General features: G+C 33.6%; 1 protein-coding gene across 2 annotated transcripts; it reads left to right on the forward strand.

Moving 5' to 3' along the window:
- Positions 1 to 8,154: 8,154 nt before the first annotated feature.
- On the forward strand, positions 8,155 to 21,847 carry LOC128986565 (venom serine protease-like). 2 transcript variants are annotated; one of them, XM_054406996.1, is made up of 9 exons: positions 8,155 to 8,249; positions 9,302 to 9,578; positions 10,886 to 10,944; positions 11,191 to 11,371; positions 11,899 to 12,100; positions 12,669 to 12,869; positions 19,903 to 20,060; positions 20,539 to 20,695; positions 21,754 to 21,847. In XM_054406996.1, exons 1-9 carry the CDS (start codon positions 8,197 to 8,199, stop codon positions 21,783 to 21,785), a joined length of 1,320 nt encoding a protein of 439 aa, XP_054262971.1. In that variant the 5' UTR covers positions 8,155 to 8,196; the 3' UTR covers positions 21,786 to 21,847. The 2 variants fall into 2 exon arrangements, with proteins under 2 accessions (XP_054262971.1, XP_054262972.1); XM_054406997.1 differs by having other exon boundaries at positions 8,201 to 8,241.
- The last annotated feature ends 613 nt before the right edge of the window (positions 21,848 to 22,460 follow it).

Genomic DNA, 22,460 nt, shown 5'->3' on the forward strand with positions numbered 1-22,460 from the left:
GTGCTGAATTCTTCCTTTTTCCTTTTCAGCTTCTTTACATAATATACTAGTGCATCTGTTGCTCAAATCGAGCAATTGCAAAGTATTACAGGCGTTATTTCAAAACAACAGTCATAATTGCCGACGACTAAAAAAAGAGTCAACTGAAAGATAATGTAATCAATCACCCCACTCCAGTTATCGGAACTGCAAACAAACTTTCTGAAAGCAAACGTTCTTGAACAGCTGTTTTAGTATGCAATTCATACAAATATTCGTCTGTAAAAAAAAATCTTTTTGTCATAAAAAATACAGGCAAGCCCCGAGGACATTTATGACAGGAATGAGTGAGAGGGGGTGTCTTCACAAAAAGTAATTAATTTTGGCTCATTGCAAAAATCCGTCCATTATTAACAGAGGAGTAGTGTTTCATAGAAATCGCCTTCAGATATTATAAATAAGGATTATATGTCGTACCTTGACTTTGATTTATCACCACTTGTAATTAGTTCTTTAGTTTGGAAGTAATAGTTTTAAACTATAAATACCCCCGCCGCAGCAAACCTGCAGACTAAGCGAATTTCCATTAACCTGATTCGATTTACACTAAAATGCCTCCATAAAAATATCACATTTATTTCCTATTTAAAGAGAATTAGTTTAACGATGAGTACTTAGGTTTGCTGCAACAGGGAGGGTAAAAGTGTGTGTGTTTTTTTGTAAAATGTTAATAGTTTATTAAGAAATTAAAGTATATTCCAAACTCGATCAAAATATGTTTATAAACAAGCAAACTACAACAGTTGACTTATCTTACTAATATTATAAATGTGAAAGTTTGTGTGTTTGTTTGTTCGTTTGTTTGTTTGTTTGTGTGTTTGAAGGTCAATCACGCATAAACCTAAACATGGATTGGGGGATTTGGGGGGGGGATTGGGGGGATGGATTGGGCTAAAGTTTGGCATGATGATAGTTCACATTCCCGATTCACATATAGGCATATTCTTATCCCAAAAATCCCTTCGGGCTCCGCCCCAGTGGCTCTGTAGTTCCCTATTGTTACAAGTCAGGAGTCCCGCGCAACAATAGCCAGGCGCCGTCTAAAAAGGGTTGTTTGTCAACACGGGGTTCCCTGAAAGACAATAGACCCATGTCAACGGACTACGTCAATAGGGTCTTTGACATCCACCAGAAGCTTCCACAGTGATCTGTAAACACCTTTGTCTAGGCTACTAGGGGTCTCCAGAATGTTCCACGGTAAACTTATATAAGGGACCGTCTTCCGGCACACGGCAGTGGAGTTGAGTTCAGCCTTCCGAGAATCGTCGCGGCAAGTGCCCGTCGGTGTTAGTGACCAGTGCTAGTGCTAGTGAGAGTGACAGTGTAGTAACGGTGTAGAGACAGTGTAGTGACAGTAGTGACAGTGTAGTGTCAGGCCCGGTCTGGCCAGGGCGGCTGGTCGGCGATCCCCGAGGGCCTCTGGCTCAAGAGGGCCTCCAAAAGCCAAAAAATAAATTAAAAAAAAATTAGTTATAATAAAAAAAATATTTTGTTTAACTGTTTCACAGCGACGTAGTCTTGCAAAAACAATTTTTAAAAAACAATACTCTTTTTTTAATTGAATTACAGTTAGGGGTAGCCCCTAAGTACAGTGATAGTCACTCGGTACTAGAGGATAGTCACCGATCTCACTGCAACGCACCGTTCGAATCAGCTCAGTGCCCAGCGCTCCGCTGTAGTGACGAGACATTGCCGTGCCGGCGCGTCAGCGATATGTCTGGTGTCTGGACTCAAGCAGACAGCTTAGCGCTTGTACTAGTATAGTGATGGGACAACCGACTGGAAAAAACTATCGACTAGTCAATTTGTCAATCGGTTGTTTTTTAAACCAGTGGTTTTTTTTTTCAGTCGAATGAAAAACCGAGAGAATTCCACTACAACAACAACTGGTGGCGTTCAATCGGTGCAGTGGTTTCAGTCATTGCAAAGAAAATTATCGAATATAATTTTACTTTAAACATTAGAGTTTTCCCGCTTGATTCCTATTGTTTGTTGTCATTTGAATTAATATTTTGTTACTTTGGTATAAAACGTAATAGAATGACAACATTTACAATTAATAAAAAATTTTTAGTTATACATGACTGCAAGATTTAAATTATTAAGTAGGCCTAATGTCTCTAACTCAGTATAACAAATATTCCTATTTATTTGTTACCTGGTTTTTAAAACAGATTTTACTACAGGCATTAAAATCTAAATCATCAGTATATAAAACACAGTGTCTTGGCAATTTCATATTTTTTTAAACAACAAAAATAAATGCAATTACATTTTATGTATCATCCCTAAAAACTGTTCCCAATTCCTATCCGTCAGTTTATCTACAACTGATTTTATTCGACCAGTCAGCCTCATCTCAACACCAAAAGGTAGAGTATGGTGTTACGACTAGTTTAATCACCGACGACTGTTTCCAGTCATTCCTACGTAGTAGGTTATGGCGTATTGTTTGAAAGATTACTAACACGTGAATCGTTCAGTTTATAAAATGAAACGTGTGCACCCAAGTGGCGCAAGTAAAAATGGATAGGAAATATTTCAAAATAAAAACAAATTAAATTCAAACTGTTTGAACTTATGGTTAGCAGGTTAGCTGGTTTCAGTTCCGATTCTGCTAACAATGAGAAGTCGCAAACAGGCAGGCGGAAATCATCAGAAGTTTTTTGTAAGCCTTATAACGTTTAAATTAAAATACTTTTGATTATTTCTGTTTGTCTTTGTTGCTGAAGTACAACTATGGAGTAAAGTGTGTGATAAACAGTAAATATGGTCCATTCATAGATGTATTCAAAATTCAAAAGTGGTACGTGATATGCTTTTTTACCATGTATGGCAAAAACTCCAAGACTAGGTTTTGGTCTTATTTTTAAATTGAAGACTTAAAACAATTTTAAGAATAGGCCTTTAAATTTTATGGCAGCTGTAGAGGTGAATAGAAATACGAGCAAATTTTATATCAAATTTAAATTGATTGATACCTTTGGAATTAAATTTATAAATACAAAGATTTTAATTTATGGAAATTTAGCAATTATTAATTTAATCAAAATTATCCAAAACTTTTATCATTTAAAACCACATTAGGCCCCTTTTATGAACCTGTGGCATGCAGCAAACAAATATGCTAACTAATTGTTGCCGTGAGAGCACCCCATGGTCCTTGTTTTATTTCTGGCTGGGGGCCTCAAATCAACATCTAGCCGAGGGCCTCCAATGGAGCCAGACCGGGCCTGGTCAGTGTTGTAACAGAAGTAGTGATAAATCCTGTAGAGGCTAGCTGTAAGTAGAAACATTGTAAATTAGAATAGGCAATAGCTAGGTTTAGATAGGATTAGTTAGGTGTTAGGTAATTGCAATTATTGTAAATAGCGAGTAAATAGTGTAAATAAAATAGCTATTTTAAAATCGCCAAGTTTTTATTGTAAAGAACCTGTTAAGCCCGCAACACTATGTTAACCTTATGAGTATTCATATTTAAAGGGAATTAAAGCATTTAGTCAGCTGTTTCAACTAAAAAGTTGCTTCTATGACATACAAAAGCATTAAAAAGTTATAAGATTTACCAACAGGGTGCAGCACTATATATTTTTTTCATAAACAGCTAATTTGAACTAAGCAGCAACAAACAACTATGAAACACAATGAGAACTGTCAAAGTAGGATTGTTTACAGTTATGATTATGTTTTTAATGTCATGAATAATTTGTGATTTTTAGCGGATTTCCCATATAGGGAATAAGCTATTACCGTAGTACTCATGGTAAGACCTGGACCCGGGACCGATTTTTTTTTTCGTTTTGAGGTCCCTAGAGGCCAAAAACACCATCCGTTCAAATTCATATATATATATATATATATATATATATATTTATATATATATCTAATATATAAAATTCTCGTGTCACAGTGTTTGTCTGCAAACTCCTCCGGAACGACTTCACCGATCGTTATGAAATTTGGTGTGTAAATTCTGTAGGTATGCGAATCGGACGTAAACTATTTCCCGTTTCGAAATTCTTAAAAGGGCTCCGCCCCAGTGACTCTGGAGTTTCCCATGTTAACCTTATGAGAAATGGAATTAATGAATCTTAACAGCTGTTTCAATTAAACAAGTTGGTTCTGTTCTATGATGTTCAATAGCATTAAAGTTACAAGGATTACCAACAGGGTGCAGCACTATTATTTCTTTTACATTTATGACAACAGCTAATTTGCAACCAAAAGGTGAGTGAGCGTAGCGAACGAGCTAACCTGAAGGCAAGTGAGCGCAGCGAACGAGCTCCAACCTAAAGGTGAGTGAGCGTAGCGAACGAGCTCCAACCCAAAGGTGAGTGAGCGTAGCGAACGAACTTCAACCTGGAGGCCAGTTAGCGTAGCGAACGAGCTAACCTGAAGGCAAGTGAGCGCAGCGAACGAGCTCCAACCTAAAGGTGAGTGAGCGTAGCGAACGAGCTCCAACCCAAAGGTGAGTGAGCGTAGCGAACGAACTTCAACCAGGACGTGATTGAGCGATGCGAACGAGATCATCTTGAAAATTAAACGTAACGGTACTTTCTTTCCATCGGTCTGTCTTAGGGGAAACCTATAACTTAGGCAATACGAAGTTCGCTGGGTCAGCTAGTATATATATATATATATATGTGTCCGTTAGCGCGATAACTCGAGCAAAAATGATCCGATTTTGATGAAATTTGGTACAAACGTGTAAACCTACGTTTATTCAAACGAGTTCGCGAACCAGCATGATCGGACTATGGGAACGGGGGTTTATGGGGGCTTTTATGGGGAAAAAATGGGTTTTTCCCATTTTTGACCCAAAAAACATAAAATTTTGCAATTTCTCTTTAAACTATTTTGTAGAGCTTAAAAAAACAAATAATTTAGTATATTGAAGCCTTATAATGCGCCTAATGGTTACGGAGAAAATTTCAAAAAATTGTAAATTTAAAATTCTTATGTTATTCTTATGGAGAATAAGTAAACTGTTGAATAAGTAAACTTGTTTATTAACATATTTTGCCCAAATTTGGAAAATGTTTTTATTTCTTACCATCTATTAACATTTTACATAAAAAAACACTTTTACCCTCCCTGTTGCAGCAAACCTAAGTATGTTTTAAACTGATTCTATTTAAATAGGGAATAAATGGGATATTTTTAAGGAGACATTTTAGTGTAAATTCATTCAGGGAAATGGAAATTCGCTTAGTCTGCAGGTTTGCTGCGGCGGGGGTATTTATATTTGTAATACTTTATTTCTTTTTATTGTTTAGGTGAAGAGGTAAAACATTATGGCTATGGTTGATGTGTTATACCATAGTATACCGTCAATTTAAAGAAGCAAATTTTATCAAACTTTGTCCTCCCCCATTGCAAACGCAAAGCTTGAGTATAACTGAAAAAAGCAATTTAAACTTATATGCCAACCCCGTACGAAGGACGGGTACTCTGCTAGTTCTCCATAGGAATAACATGGGAATTTTAAATTTAAAATTTTTTGGAACTTTCTCCGTAACCATTAGGCGCACAACAACGCTTCAATATACTAAATTATTTGTTTTTTTTTTAAACTTTACAAAATGGTTTAGAAAGAAATTGTAAAATTTTGTGTTTTTAGGGTCAAAAATGGGAAAAACCTATTTTTACCCCATAAAACCCCATATAAAACCCCGTTCCCATAGTCCGATCATGCTGGTTCGCGAACTCGTTCGAATAAATGTAGGTTTACACGTTTATACCAAATTTCATCAAAATTGGATAATTTTTGCTCGAGTTATCGCGCTAACGGACACATATATAAATATAAATATATATATGAATTTGAACAGATGGTGTTTTTGGCCTCTAGGGACCTCAAAACGAAAAAGTAAATCGGTCCCTGGTCCAGGTCTTACCATGAGTACTACGGTAATAGCTTATTCCCTATATGGGAAATTCGCTAAAAAAACAAACAAAAAAAATCACCCAGGACATACTATAACACACTCTAAAAAACCTGGCCAGAAAAATACCTTAAAACTGTCTTCAGCTCATCCATAAATATATTTAATGGGAGTATGTTTTATATTTATTCACACACACACAAATTGTAATCCAAGGTAATTCATCATGGAATGATTATGTGAAGAAAGATATTTGCAATGTGGAGAAAAACACAACCAGTCTATTTTTAACAAAAATACATAACTGTGATAAGTAGCAAAAATAGACTACAATACATTAGGCCTTAACCTATTCTGACTTGTACCCAGTCATGGTTGTCGAGGTAAAATATTTTTAAACTCAAAACAATACTAAGAAGGTCTTGATTACAATGCCTTCCATACTTCAGTAGAAACTCAAACACTTGCAATGTTGTACACAGAAATTGAGTTGATTCACAAAACATAATCTGATTTTATTGAAAAAAAAACATCCTAATAGTGCTCAAGACATACAACAAAAAATTAAAATCTTTCAGTACATTGCCATTTAGAACATTACTCAAGACCCATTTTTACCTTTTTTACTCCTTACAATCTATGTGATTCTTGTAAAATATATAATTTCATCTGGTTGTTGATGTGAGGAACATCAGGTCATTGAAATAAAAATTGTCGATATATTTCCATAAAATGTTAATCTTTACCACTGCAAAAATCCTGTTGGCATTTAATGTAATTTTATTAATTGGATTTTTAATGTTAATAAAGAGCAACTATTAATTACTAAGGTAGTAAAATTAGGTCAAATGCTAACAATATAATCTATATCTAATTTCACACTAAAAATCTCATTAAGCAATCAAGCTTTATCTCATAGTGAATGACCTCCACTAAACCTCACTGCAGTGTAGGTGTAGTGATAAGTTGGAAGTCCTTACAAAAGTAGGTAAAATTGTAAAACAGCTCAAAATAAATGTGAGTAATTATCTTATGGTTTGCATTGTTAAAACATTTTTTAATGTTTTGTTTTAACAAGTACATTTATATTAATATCCATTAGTGGAAACACCTAATTAGATGTATGTTCTATTGTTCATATTGAACTTTTTTTTTCGTTTTGAGGTCCCTAGAGGCCAAAAACACCATCCGTTCAAATTCATATATATATATTTATATATATGTGTCCGTTAGCGCGATAACTCGAGCAAAAATGATCCGATTTTGATGAAATTTGGTACAAACGTGTAAACCTACGTTTATTCGAACGAGTTTGCGAACCAGTATGATCGGACCATGGGAACGGGGGTTTATGGGGGCTTTTATGGGGTAAAAATGGGTTTTTCCCATTTTTGACCCAAAAAACATAAAATTTTGCAATTTCTTTCTAAACTATTTTGTAGAGCTTAAAAAACCAATAATTTAGTATATTGAAGCGTTATAATGCGCCTATCGGTTACGGAGAAAATTCCAAAAAATTGTAAATTTAAAATTCCTATGTTATTCTTATGGAGAATAAGTAAACTGTTGTAGTTTGCTTGTTTATTAACATATTTTGCCCAAATTTGGAAAATGTTTTTATTTCTTACTAACTATTAACATTTTACATTAAAAAAACACTTTTACCCTCCCTTTGTTGCAGCAAACCTAAGTATGTTTTAACTCATTCTATTTAAATAGGGAATAAATGTGATATTTTTAAGGAGACATTTTTAGTGTAAATCCAATCAGGCAAATGGAAATTCGCTTAGTCTTCAGGTTTGCTGCGGCGGGAGTATTTTTTATTGAAGTGTAATTAATAAAACTGCATTTATGCATTCATTATTTGCACTTTTATTCCAAGGCAATACTTTCCTGAAATACCTCTATTTTAAAGTAAACCAATAAAGTAAGTAATATTTTAATAATTAATTTCATAATTGAAAATGAAATAATTGCTCACTAGTTTTGTCTATGTCACTAGTTACTGAATTAAATCAAAATCATATCAAGAGCTTAAATTAATCTGGCTTGCAGAACAAGATAAATTTATGATCAAAGAAATTAACAAATTCATAATATAATTTGTTCACCTTAGTGTTTGCATTTCAACATAAGAAGTTATTTTCTTTTTGCTATGGGCCTTGCCATTATTATCAGTAAGATAACTACATGTTTTAGTAAGGTACCAGAATAATGGCCGTGAAAACTGAAATGAAACTGTTTGCCGAGAGATAACAAACCTAATGGCAACATGAGAAAAGATGGTACATATCTTGCAGAGTTGACGACAGATGCGGTAGGTAGGTATGTAGCAAATAAAATCATCACCTCGCTTTGCCGTAGAAAGCCAAATTTCAAAAAATTATAAAAATTGATAGAAAAGTAAAAATTTATAGCGAGTCCTATAAAAACTGCTACTTAATATAATTTCACTTGAAATTTATTGAGTTTAATTTTTAATTTTATACTGCAAGGAGTATAAAATGTATAATTTTTGTTGGCAGGTTTTAGTTTGAATTAATGGGGCCTTTTTATGGGGGTTTATTGGGGGTTTTTTATGTCATTGTTTTTTTTTATGATATGTTCGTAATTAATAAAATAGACAAAAACAACTGGAAGAGAAACCTTTTATTCCCTGGAAGATTGCTCGAGTATATATTTAATGACAACTGGTAACTGTTTTATAAATAAAAAAAACTAAATGCACTAAATGTTGTCTTCAGACACTTATATTAAAGCTCTTGTCCGGATCAATTTGCTATACAATCATTAGATATTTATTTAATGCTAGACCATTGCACACTGAGTGGAATAACATCAGATATCGATTATTTTATTTATTTTAATGTTATGATACTTTTATTAGGTTTTAGTTTTTATCTAATAGTGCGAGCAATGTCTTAAATTGGTAATACTTATAATACAAAAGTAATTTCTTTTTTTGATCAAATAATTTATTTGTTTGTCGGCATTTGCAACTAAGAAATTTCCAAATTCAAAACAGAGCACACCTTTTTTGTCAGCAAATGTATGTATTTCTGTGTAGAATAAAATTTAAATAACGTTCGAGTGTAAGAAAGTTGCAAATAAACTTATCTTTTTAATTCAACATCATGTTTACCTTCTTGTAAACAAATAAAGAACACTTCTAAGAAATGTTTTGAGAAACATTTCTCCAAAAATGTAAAAAGCCAAATGAGTTTGATCGAATTGATTGTTATTTTAGGTAGCAATTTGTTTGTAAAAATGTGGAGGAACATTACAGCCATTATAAAAAAAAAACTTATTATATAAAACTAAAATTAAGCCTACACATAATAATAAAATAGGACTGAAAAACTGTTGTTTTATTTTAGGAAGGCATCAAATGGAATCATGAAATGGATAACTAAAGGACCTCCTTATTTTGTCTTATTCCTCTTTGGTTTTACAACTTCGACTCTCAGCACAGAAAACAAAACAGGAAAATGTGACGAGGAATTGTTTTTAGACACAATTGCAGAGACGTTCAATATTTCTTCTCCCGGTTACCCAGATACAGCTTACACTCCCGGATCACACTTTACCTGGTGCCTCACAGCTCCGGAACACATGATAATATCAATCACTTGCGATGAGTTTGATGTTCCAAAAGTAAGTTTAATTTATGTTTGTTTAAGTAAGTTTAATTTATATTTGTTTAGTTGAACTGATTCGGAAGAAATTTTGTTATCAGAAGTGAAAGTGCTGGTTTTTATTGGTAAGTTTGTAATTAAATTAGTTTTATATTTTACAAACAAATTAGTTTTTTGAGAAAAATCATTAACTGAGTGAACAACTTGAATCTAAACATACCAATTAAATATTGTTTTATTTATTTTGTGTTTTTGTTCAAGAAACAGTTATCAAATCAAATCAAATCAAATATGCTTTATTCATAAAGTACAGTTTTGTACATTGAATGGCGTCAACTAAATCTATCTTAAATTAATAATTTACAAATCTGCATATCTTGGATCATTATGTACATTAAAACCAAGAACCAGGAAATGAAAATAATCAAAACTGAATTAATTACTACCGCTAAGAGGGGAGGTGGAAAAATACTCTTCCATGGAATAGAACGCTTTCTCTACTAAATAAAGTTTTAGTTTTCTCATTAAATTCTTCCTGCTAATCATTTCTGATTTCATTAGGAAGATGCTTAAAAAATTTTAATCCTATATAGGATGGTTTTTTTTCATAGAATTTTAATTTGTGTTTACTTGAAATAAGGAATTTTTTATGCCGAGTGTTGTATGGGTGATAATTTGTCTCAGAGGTGCTCAAAGCAGTTTTTTGTTAGAATAATTGTGTCGTAAATAAATTGGCCATATACCGTTCAGTAAAATTTTCAGTTCTTTGAATTTGTTTTTGGTTGTTTCGTTGTGTTCTAATTTCAAAATTATTCTTATTGCTATTTTTTGAAGTTTAAGTATCCTATCCAAATTTGCTATTGTAGTTGAACCATAAAGGCCAAACCATAGGATAAATGTCAATGGACATTAGCATAATATATGTTTTTAAATGTTTTATGGTTATCGGCTTGGACTCCTAGACAAGCGGTTGTACAGCTCAAGATTAACTGTGACTTCACATAATCATTTAGCTCTAAAAGCCATTGGTGAAGGTGGGATTCGGACCTGCTGAGCCTTCATCACAAATTTCCGTCGACCGCTTAGAAAAAAACCTGCGCGCCAATGCTAATAGCATTAGTGCGCAGGTTTTTTTCTAAGTGGTCAACCTATAGCGATTAGAGCTCAGGAAATTTGTCATCCTCCTATAGTGCAGCAATAGTCTGCTATTAAAATTAGTGTATAAATGTTGAATTACTTTTAAAGTCTTAAAAAAATATTTTGAGTATGTTGGTTGTATGTAAGAGTATGAGAATAGATGTATGAAACAATATTTATGTATTTTAGAGTTCTGAGTGTGAAAAAAACGCACTGACTGTTTTCACTGGGGAAGACGAAAAACCAATGTAAGTTAAATGCTGCTTTTTTACAACTCTTTCATTATTTTAACCCTTTGCGGTCAAATGGCGAGTATAGGTCACTGGGTGCCATTTTCCTGACTGCTTGAATAGCGACATATACTCGCCGAAAAATGTTTTAAATTACCATATTTTATTACCTAACAAAATCTTCATGAAGATAGAAGAAAAACAAGTACCTTTGCTGTAATTGTTTTTTGAAAATTTTAAATCTAGTATTTTGTTTTCCTTTAGGGCGCATTGTGGCTCAATGTCTTTCCACCAAAAGTCAACCTCCAACAAAATGATGATGAAACTTCACTCGAGCATGAAAAGTCGAGGAGGAAAGTTCTCCTGTGAGGTTCAAGCTGAGTCTGAAGCCATCAGTGCTCGAGCTATTGTCTACGATGACTGCGACTGTGGGTATTCCTACAGGGTATGTTTAAATTATTTTCTTTACTTTTAGCCTTGAATTTACCCATCCTCAGGACTGTTAGCCAGTAAACTACAAGAAAAAACTGGACTAATCTTAGTAGTGGCATCGGGGAGCAAACCCAAGTGCAAACCTATGATATTTCTCACTAAGTCACTGACGAATTAAACAAATCTAACAAATTTGGATAAATAGTATGGAATACATCAATAACTGTTAAAATCAGTGCTTTATTTTCAACCAAAATTAAATATAGTCTGAATATAAGACATAATACTGGTTATTACTTTCATCATTCACTGCATGGCTCACAGTCAATGGTTTTATTAAGTGCTGCAACAATCATCATATTATTTTTACTACAGAAACATTGTCTGATCACCTCAGATACTTAGGTAATTAGACATTACACTTTACTTTTGATATTATCTGTGGTATCGACAGAAATCCAGATTTCAGTACCAACTATTTAACTGTAGTTATTTTCTTTTCTCACTAAATACATATTCAAAAAATTCATATAATTTCAGACACGTATCGTCGGTGGGGAGGAGACGGGGATAAATGAGTTCCCGTTCATGGCAGGACTGATCGATGCACGACGCGGTGCCGTGATAGTGTGTGGCGCGACCATCATCAGTCCTCGGTACGTCTTGACAGCTGACCACTGTCTCGGAGGCTTGCAGCTGAACCAGACTGGAGTGGTGGTGGGGGAACATAACGTTAGCACAGGTAAGCCAACACCACTCATACTCATAACTCGGCTTTGTTTCTATAATTCTATGTAACTGAACTAAAACCTAGCAAAATTATAGATAGACCTAGATTCATAAGCGCCAACAGGGTGCATATTTTAAGGTGAAGATGAAAGATAGATGAGTGTTGAAATAATTAAATTACAGCTTTGTTACTAAGATATTAGTTTAACTAGTCGAGCAATATCCACTCTTCTGCCGATGATGATTCCCTTCCCTGCATCGATGTTTAAGTACTATTGTGGAAACATAAATCAGTAAAAAATTCAGCAACAGTATTTATTTGGAAATTGTTCTTTAAAAGTTTAAAATAAAAAAATAAATCTAGGAAGAGAGGGCAGGGCTTTGGAACAAGTTCGCAAGGTCCCACTGGTTTACTGTCAAACTAATCCTTGTCTATACTTACCTGGTATGGGATAGGTATTTTGTGTCGTGACCGAGACCATTAGCTATAAAACTTGTATAGTTAATGACAAAACTCATCTGAAACAACTGATTTCAAAAATTTTAATTGTAAACAAACATTAACATTTCAACTGTTTCAGGATCGGAGACTACAGCAACAAAACTGATTAGAGCACAAAGGTTCATTCCTTACCCGTATTACAACAGCGAGACTAACCAGTACGATCTTGCTCTAATTGAGCTTGCCTCTCCAATAACATATTCCGCTCGGGTTGGACCCGTCTGTCTTCCATTTGTGTCGAGAGACTGGGATCTTACTGGCGAGTTTGTTAAAGTTTTGGGTGAGTGTTGGTGAAATGTAAGAAGGTCATGGCTCTTTGTTAGTGATGTGCGTATCGATACAGATATCGATACAAGGACCGCAAAATATCTATATTTTGTATCGATACGTGGGAGTGTATCGATATGCCCGTATCAATACACCTATAGCCAATATCGTATTGAATATCGTATTGTTTATTTATTAATATAAATCTTATTTTTAAGGTAAGAAATTTGTCTTCCCATCTTCCTCCCCTCAACAGTAGTAGTGGAAATTTGATATTTTACCCTACCATCCTCAAAAACACTGATAAAACATGTATTTTCAGCTATGTTTTGCAAATAACCTCAAAACTAGGGCCACCATTCAGCGAGCCAAAGGCGAGTCCATATTATATTATTTAATGTGTAAGTGGCATACCCACCATCATTATAAGTACCTTTTGGTTCAATTAATTGAATGAACGAAGTGAATTCTCATACTGGTGTGAAATGCATCTTTTTGTTGATCGAAATCTCGAGAATGCCTAAAGTTATAAACTTGATATGTTGCACAAAGATTCTATACCACTTTATCTTGCGACCATTAGTTGTTGAAAAATATTTGTTTCGTAATTATTATAAAATCTTAAAAAAACATTTTTAATTTTGTCCCATAAGATTAACATTATGAGCTACCTTCTTCTTCTTTTTATTTGTTTACATTTTACGACCTACAATTTTGTCGTTTACTTTAGACAAAGAGAACGACTACTCTTTCATCCATAGAGTAACAGTCAAACCGTATTCACATTATAACTCTACAATTTCTAGGATAATAATGTATTTACGAAAATACTGGCAGGAGTTAACAAATTATCTACTAAAATGTATAGCAATTGATTGAAAAATAAATATTTACATGTTTGTTCTACAAGCTACGTTTCTTCAGTAGGCAATGCTATATAATAAGTACGACGCGACGGTAAACGATGCCGTGGGTGAAAGTCTACTAAATTATTGTTTCCTAACTTGCTAAAAGTTAAGTGTTATCTTTGACTAATTAATGATATTAGATAAGATTTCACTATCTAATAATCAATGGTTTTAGTTATTTTCGTTCTGGTTGTTCTAAATTGAATTTCAGTAAGGCCTCGCGTCGGTGGCTTTATCTATTCAGTCAGTCATTCAAATGTTGCCCCAAAATATTTAGATAAGTTACTGTACTTTCATATTACTGTATAATGATATAACATAAGTACTAAGACTTTTTTTTATCAAATAAGGGTTTTTTTCATTTAACTTAATATATTTTTTTCATCGGTCGTCTGCAGTTCACTTGCTATTGCTAAGCTAACTAAAAGATTAGTCTTAGAACATACTCCTCAAGGTTTAGTGCATTCTGCTATTGATAATAAGACGGCTACCTAAGTAGGTTTTAAAAGTTTGTGAATAAAATCCTATCCATTTAAATTACATAGGTAAGTAATGCAATCAAACTGCATTTTAGATTCAACTCAAACCTCATTCATTAAGTTAAGGTTAACCTAGAACAAGTAGACTCAGTTCTGATGAAGGGCGGATGAAACTCAGCCAATGGACACAAGAATAGGCAATAGGAAGGAGCTTTCCCGACTTTGGTCTGAATACTTAAGTGAAAAATTTTAGTGAGTTTAATATTGAACTCTCAGTCGACTATCTATGTGTCAACTGAGCTTATGGACCCTTCATCAAGTATTGAACACTAAATACTGTAGGTCAATAAGTGGGAACCTACTGCTTCAAAGAGCTAACTTAGCCCACTTATAATAATGCTGCTAAGGGCCCATAACAAAAGGACTACGCAGATAACCAAGAAGTGAAGATCAAGACGTACGGTACGAGCAGACCTAAAATTGGGCTCACAGGTCTTCATCGATTGTACCAAGGCAGTGGAAGAATGGTGAGACAGACAATCAGAATGCTGAGGTAGATAATCTTATCTTCAAAATATAGCCTAAACAGTATAAACTTTTAAAGGAAGGCGGTGAAGCGAGGAAGTGCTGTGTCATGTAAAGTTGTTTTGTGTAAAGTGTGTCTGTTACATTAATTGCCTAGACGGCCGTGTTGCCTAGCCTAGGTATGGCCTGTCAAGTGTTTTGTTAAAAATCTGTGTCTATGATGTCACAGTACTATGTTTATTTGTTCATACAACAATCTGTGTTTAATGTGTTTTTCACCGTCAAAGAATGTAGGCCTACGGTAGAAAGTTTAAACTAAGAAAGGTAGGCCTTAATATAACCCTAACTTACCTAAATAGACCTAAAAAAGTAATGTAGGTATCCTATAACTTTCTTTTAGCTACTATATCTGTGTCCTTATAGTAGGCCTACTTAGATTAAGTTAACCATCTTCAGGGGAACAGTTTCGCAGAGAACCTAGCCTATGATAATTTATCAGATGAAATATTTTTGTTTAACTTAATATAAATAGGCCTACCCTATATGCGATAACTTATCGTAATCGGTTCACTTTTAGGCGATACAACTTACCGTACCTATTTATCATGTAGGCCAAGGCATATTTCAATATTGAACAATTTATGCCTAAGATCTTTTTTTAAGGAGACTCTTTACACTGTGTAGCCTACTTTTTAGTTTATAATAGGCCTAATAACAAAGGTAGCATTTCTAAAAATCAACATGAATCTTTTGTGTATGATTTGTTAAAGAGATAAATTTTTAAATACATAAGTTAACTTAGGCTACGGTAAGTTAACTTTGATCTTTTTCATGAGTTTATAAAAATGTAGGCTATTTTTCTTACCTGTGTTACCTACTGGGTAAGTTACAGTTCCGCAGAGAACCAACAATAACTTAATTATTTTATCAGTTGAATAACTACTTATCGGTTTGATTTTAACAAAAAATAACGTTTAAAAAATCCCACTTCCCAGAGCCATAGGTACACCTACCACCGAGGTAACCAAACATTAAAGAGGCATTTTATTGTTTTATCCTTGGTTGTTTTGTTATTTGGTAGGCCTAGGCCTATTTGTTTTGTTTCTTTTGGGTACACTTCCATATCTGTTGGCACAAACAACCGAATGAGTAATATCGATCGATATATCGAATTAAACAATCGAATAATTAATATTACTCATTCGGTTGTTTGTGCCAAAGATATGAAACTGTACCCTTTCTTTTTAATAGGCCTAACTTATTATTTATTTTTGGTCAATTGTAAGTTAGTCCTAGACAGTAGTTTAGCCTAATTTCTTAAATAGGTATGAACAAAAACCGTACCAACCATAAATCAATTTGATGTTTAGTGACATACATTGGAAAAAAAGAATGTTTTTTAATCGAAAAATTGAATCGGATAAATATTGATATGCATTGATAAGATTAAATGTATTTAACTTACTCATCCGATAAAATATTTGGCAATTATTTAGTATGTCTACATTGAGAAATGATGTAATTTTTAGATGTTTCCTTACAGTATTTTTCACGCTGATTCCAAAAATGCAATCCGTTTTTGTCGGAAAGATTCCTAAGTGGATGTAAAACGAAGGCTAAAATTACGAATCTAAGGTTCATTTCGCGGTTCGGATGGTAATATGGTGTGGTCTGGACGGGTCCGAATGTGGGCTGAGGACTGTGTGAGCAAAGCGAACAGCTGTTTATACTTGACTCAATGCGGAATTAAATCAATTTGTTTTGAAACTAAACAATCAGCTCTTAGTTAGGCATGTGGGGAAGGTAGGTTGGGTTTTATGTGAATTTGTGACTGTATTAAGTGTTTTGAAGTTAGGTTCGATTAGGAAGGTAAAGTTTAGGTTATAACGAACCGGCTCATTAATTTATGCTACCTCCAGACTGTCTTTGCACAATTGAAATAGTGTTTGAAACACAATGAAATAACAATATAAAAAATGCTTGCAAATAAAACAAATTGAAATATTTATCTTGTTATTTTTACCTTAAATTCAATTTCCATAGGTAGGCCTACAGTACTTTATTTGTTTCTATATACAGGCTTCTATTCTTCTGGTATCATGGTCCTACAGGTTATAATACTTAAATAATAACATTGTTATGTATTTTAAATACTGTAGTAACATTGTTTTGCATCTTCCCTTATGAAGGAGTTTCAGATTACTTATAAAGAAAATGATTTTTATAAAATAAAAAAGAATATAAGATGTTTTAACATTAAAACCTAATGAACTATGCATTAAAAAATCAATAAAAATTAAAAAGTGAAAAAATTGTTAGTAAAAGTTTTGAACATGCCCGACCGGGATTTGAACCAGGGACTCTAGCATTGAACTCCGATCACTTGGCCACTACACCACGGCCACTTCTAATCACGTATTGTAACGAAAGCCATTACGAATACGAGAATCTAGGTCTCGTAATTGTAAGATAACATTTCCCAAAAATTGTCTTGCTCGGTAGAACTTTTACCAAACGAAATTCGACTGACTACAACAGTTCCTACAGATTTAATCATTTATTGATCTCATAGGCCTATCTATCAATGAAGTGAACAATTGGAATATTTTGAAGAAAATGTCAAGAGGGGTTCACCAGTTAATTAATAATAAAAAAAGGAAGCCATAGATAAGTTAGGCCTACACACAATGTTATCGTAGGCTAACTTAAGTACTTTAATACTTTTTTTTAATGGTCCTTTACTTATGCTAAAACAAATGGTTGGCAACCATATGACACAAAAACAACATTGATTGTGAAAGGCCTACAATAAACAACACTCTACAAACTAAACAAATTAAAACTATTTTTTTTACTCATGCGTTATTAAAGTTTTTTTCATTTTCTCTGTCAATGGTTACTATCTTTAGGCTTGGATTCTATGAGAATAAAGTGTGGATAACATAAAATGTTAGTTTGTCTTTTAAAACACAAATTTTACCAATTTAATATTCCATATCTGGACAGATCTGGATGCCAGATACGATCAGATCTGTGATGCCAGATCTGAACTAATTCCATATCTGGTTAGATATGGGTGCCAGATCTGGAATATGTCCAGATATGTCATCCCAGATCTGGCCAGATATAGAATCCAGATCTGGGACCAGTCCACTTTCCCATAAGGGTTACTAACATCATTTTATGGCATCAAACTATTGAATATTATTCATAAGAATTCCGAATTAACCACAGTACTCAAAATGCCATTCGCGATAGACCTAGGGTAGGCCTACTCTTGCATTACTTGCTCTAGCTTTTATAATTAACATTATTTATTCAATTTATGATAGGGCCAGGGGCCATCACATAAGGTTTAAAATCTTGTAAATTTTATGTTTTTTTTTAAACTTTTATGGTTGATATAGGGGATAGAGTCTTACTGTTATTCAGTGCTCGATTTGGGGGGAATGCAGTGGAACGGAGTTCCGGTACCTCTCTTTCAGAAAGATAAAAATATTTGCATAAATAGTTACCTACATAAATAGATATTTCATTACATTTCATTTGACTTCAGTTAAAAAAGGTAGCCTTAAAAAAAACTTAAAATGAATGATGAACGGTTTGCTGAATACAAGAAAGAATGGTATAAATATTAATAATTCTCTCAATGCACCGTAACAACGTGGTTACAACGAGGTTTTTACCAAAAAGTTTGCCAAAATCTTTAAAATTTGAATTCAGGGGATTTTGTGGGTAATCAAGACTTGATTCCGGCTAATTCCGGGGATTACCACCGGATTTTGCGGGTAAAATGAGCAAGTTGTGTTGGCAACGCTGGTCATCACTGCCACTGTCGCCGCACGAACTTGCGGCGGGCCGCAGAGGCAGGGTTAAGGGGCACCAAAGACTAAAGACAGATTATATATTATGGTAGCCTACATGGAATTGTCTTCGTTCATTCTCATACGCGACTTCGGAGCGTACTCCTAGTTATCCCTGTGTAAAAACAAGGAAAACAACAAAAAAATGTTTTTCAATTTTGAGGTTTTACCGGAATTTGAAGATTATATATGTGAGTTTGATACAAATAAAAAGACACAGAAAGGAAACGGCTTTTCTGAGGTAAGATTACATGCACTAACCCTCTTTACAAGCTTATGAGTAACATAGTATTTGTCTATGCAGTATTTGTATATTTGAAATATTTAATTTTTTTTAAATTTTATAAATAAACAATACGAAACGATATTTTATCCGATACGGGTAAAAATCGATACATGAGGATACGATACGATACACGTATCGATACACCACGTCCCGATACGTATCGATACATTGACCCGTATCGCACATCACTACCGTACTCTTTGTAGAACTAATGATGATGACAATGAGTTTTATTTTTATTTTATGGATGTAATATGGAGCTCAAGGGGTTTGATTACTGAGATAAACAATATCTCAATTTCAACTTATATTTATAGACTGAATAAGATCATAATTTAACCTGATTTTGATTTATTTATTGGAATTCACAAAAACTCCACAACGTGGTTTAATGCCTGTAAATTGGTTAATTCATCGTAATTTTCTATGGGAATTTAGTTTTTTTATTGGCATTGATAAGGAAAACTGCATGTTGTTAAATGAGTTTATATGAATAAAATGTAAGTGTGTTTTAAGCCTTATAACATCTTCCACATGGCATATTTGGCAGTGGTACAAACTGGACAGTGATACAAAAATCAGGGATTTAAAAATCAAAAGCAGATGCTATTAAAAGCCGAAAGTAATGCAAAATTTGTATAATTTTTTTCACTACAAAAACTTAATTAATAGCCGAGACGACAAAAAATATTTTAAGTAGGTATCAAGCATTTGTAAGAAAAAAATAGTCCTAGTACTTATAAGAAGAATTCAAATATTTTTGTATTGTCAAATACATAATAAAAAAACTCCTAAAATTGGTTCAATTTTGTAATTGATTTTTATTTTGTAATAGGCATTTTCTGTCAACTTTCAAACCAAAGAGATTTACATGACCAGAGTTTGTATTGTTCTATGTTACAATAGGAAAATACTAATGAAAAACTATTGAAGACTTGAACCTTTTATTTTTAGTTTTTATAAACTTTAAATATTATTTCCACAGGTTGGGGAACAACAGAGTTCGGAGGTCCAAGATCAAGAGTGTTGAGGAAAGTGGATTTACAGATAATTGATATTCAAAGCTGCATCGACGCATATGGCAGTGACATTGATCCATACACACAGCTGTGTACATATAGGGAAAATGCTGATGCTTGCCAGGTATAACACAGATCTATTACAACCTTTCAACTGGTCAAGATTTAAGATTTCTATCGTCAAATCACAACTACACTCGTCGCATATGACCAACGAATACATTTACATAAGTACCTAATATTAAATTAATAAGCAATATAGTATAAGTATCGTAGTTAGTTAATCAAAGTTAAATTGTTGAACAATTGGGAAATGTCCAAATTTAAAATGATGAATCAAAAATGTAATACATTGTTTTGTGAAATCTAAAAGTAATCTAAGTTACAGTTTCAAAACAAATTATTTGTAGACCCAGCTTCAAGAATATTAATCAATAACCCTAATGATTGCTTTAGTTATTGATTTAAGTTGTGGACTTATTGGTGCGACATCCTCAGGAAAAGAGAAGCACTTGAAACTCAGCTGTAACGGGTTACTTTACAGATAACTCATTTTCTGATTATTTAAATAGTTTCTATTTTACTTTACGTTCTTTCCCAAGTTCGACTCTGGTGGACCCCTTCTCTACTTCAACAGCAACATCAACCGTTACGAGATCGCAGGTTTAGTTGCCTACGGAAGAGGATGTGCCTCGGAATTCCCAGGAGTCAATACTAGAATTGCTCCTTTCCTACAGTGGATACTCGATAACACACAGAGTAAGTAATTTCCATTCTAGCTCCTGGGCTTGGAACACTCATGACTAAAGCCTTCCCACCCTAACTTCACCCTAATTTATACATGGATGCTCACAAGGTTTATGGGAAATGTAAAACACTACAATAAGCCACAAAGATAGGCATGTTTCTTACACTTTGTGTAAAGCACTGCTACCGAAACCCAGCCTTTGGCAGAGAAAGTTCCCTGCAGTCATAGTAAGTTGATTAGCCAAGTGATTTTATCCAGCACTGGGACTCAGATATGCTCAATTTTTAGATATTATTTATTGTTTGTTTAATACCACAGAAATTACACAATAATTTTGATGTTGTCACAAAGGAAAAGGGTTTGGGTTGGAGAAGCCGGTTTTTGCAATAGTTACCAAAAGTTGCAAAAAACTGAGAGAGAAAATAGAATTATAGGCATATTAATTATTAGCACACTCATATTATGTTAATTTTGATTTAAAAGTTAGCCACAGCTGGTACACTTAGATGGGTATTAGGTACAGGACTACTGTTCTTGGTTTTAGGGTTCACAGAAGCCATAGAAACTGATCGTTTGGATTTCATATCATAATATGTAAATATAGATGCCTATATTACTTTCAATATTAGTAGTCCTACTAGAAAAATTGAACAGGGATGAAATTTGGCCTGGATAGCTTTTATTATCTGGAATAGGACTTCCAGGCTAAGCTCTGGAAGTTCCTGAGTTAAGCTTGTGTTGAATGAGATGAATAAATGAGATTTTTATTTGCCAGGTAATATTCCATACAAATACATTGGCACGTTTGTGTAAGTAAACCAAGCTTTTTGAATATGTACTAAAACAATCGTGATCTGACCGGGGGGAAAGGCGGTTGTAAGAATTTTGTGAATCAAATGCAAGTTTGTTTGTACTACTAATTTTTATAATTCAGGTCTTGTGACCACTGCTTATGTACTCTGGCTACTAAAATGTTTAATGCTAGACACTTCATTTATTTACATGCAAAAACTAGCTTATGTTGGTGACTACTGATGGTTTCTATTGCTTATACTTGGCTTATTAACAGGTGAAACCTACTGCTATAGAAGTGCCAACTGAAAAGGAAAACATCCATCTACGTGCCAAAATATTTGTAAATAAATTTATTTATTTCCCTTCAATAGTCGTCACACTTGTTTTAGCTCAGTCCTTTTCCTCTATCTTATTTAAATATATCCTATATTTTTCTGTTTTTACAGATAATTAATTTCCTTTAACAGAGCCAAATCCAAGGTATTAAGAGTTGAAGACCTGCATCACTCAAGTTATACTTAAATAGACATTCAATAGGTCCAGGTGGGTAAAAAAGTGTGTATTTGTCAGAAATCCAGTAACTATCCGCACACCTTGTGAGATGCTCAACTACTGTATATTTATTTTTGTTCTAAAATTAGCTCAAACATTAACATAGGAATGGAACAGTTTTAAATACAAAATTTGACTTTCTAATGTGCAGGTTACAGGATTCTAACAAAAGTCAACGGAGTAATTAAAACATACAATTAAAACATATCATAAACACTTTATTGGTCATATAATAAACATACAATGATGTAGCTTCTATACAATATCATACAACTGTACAAATAGGCTCATCAAAAAAATAATCTCCGACGTTCACTATGTACGCATATACAAACAGTTATTTACAAACTATACATAATTCAACACTAATTAACACCACTATAATATTTAATTAGGGTGTTGCAAGCATGATAGTAGCTTTCAGTTTTA

The sequence above is a fragment of the Macrosteles quadrilineatus genome, unplaced genomic scaffold, assembly GCF_028750875.1.
Source record: "Macrosteles quadrilineatus isolate MER2022 unplaced genomic scaffold, UCM_ALF_1.0 Scaffold_2__2_contigs__length_208266976, whole genome shotgun sequence".
In the NCBI taxonomy this organism is placed as follows: Eukaryota; Metazoa; Arthropoda; class Insecta; order Hemiptera; family Cicadellidae; genus Macrosteles; species Macrosteles quadrilineatus.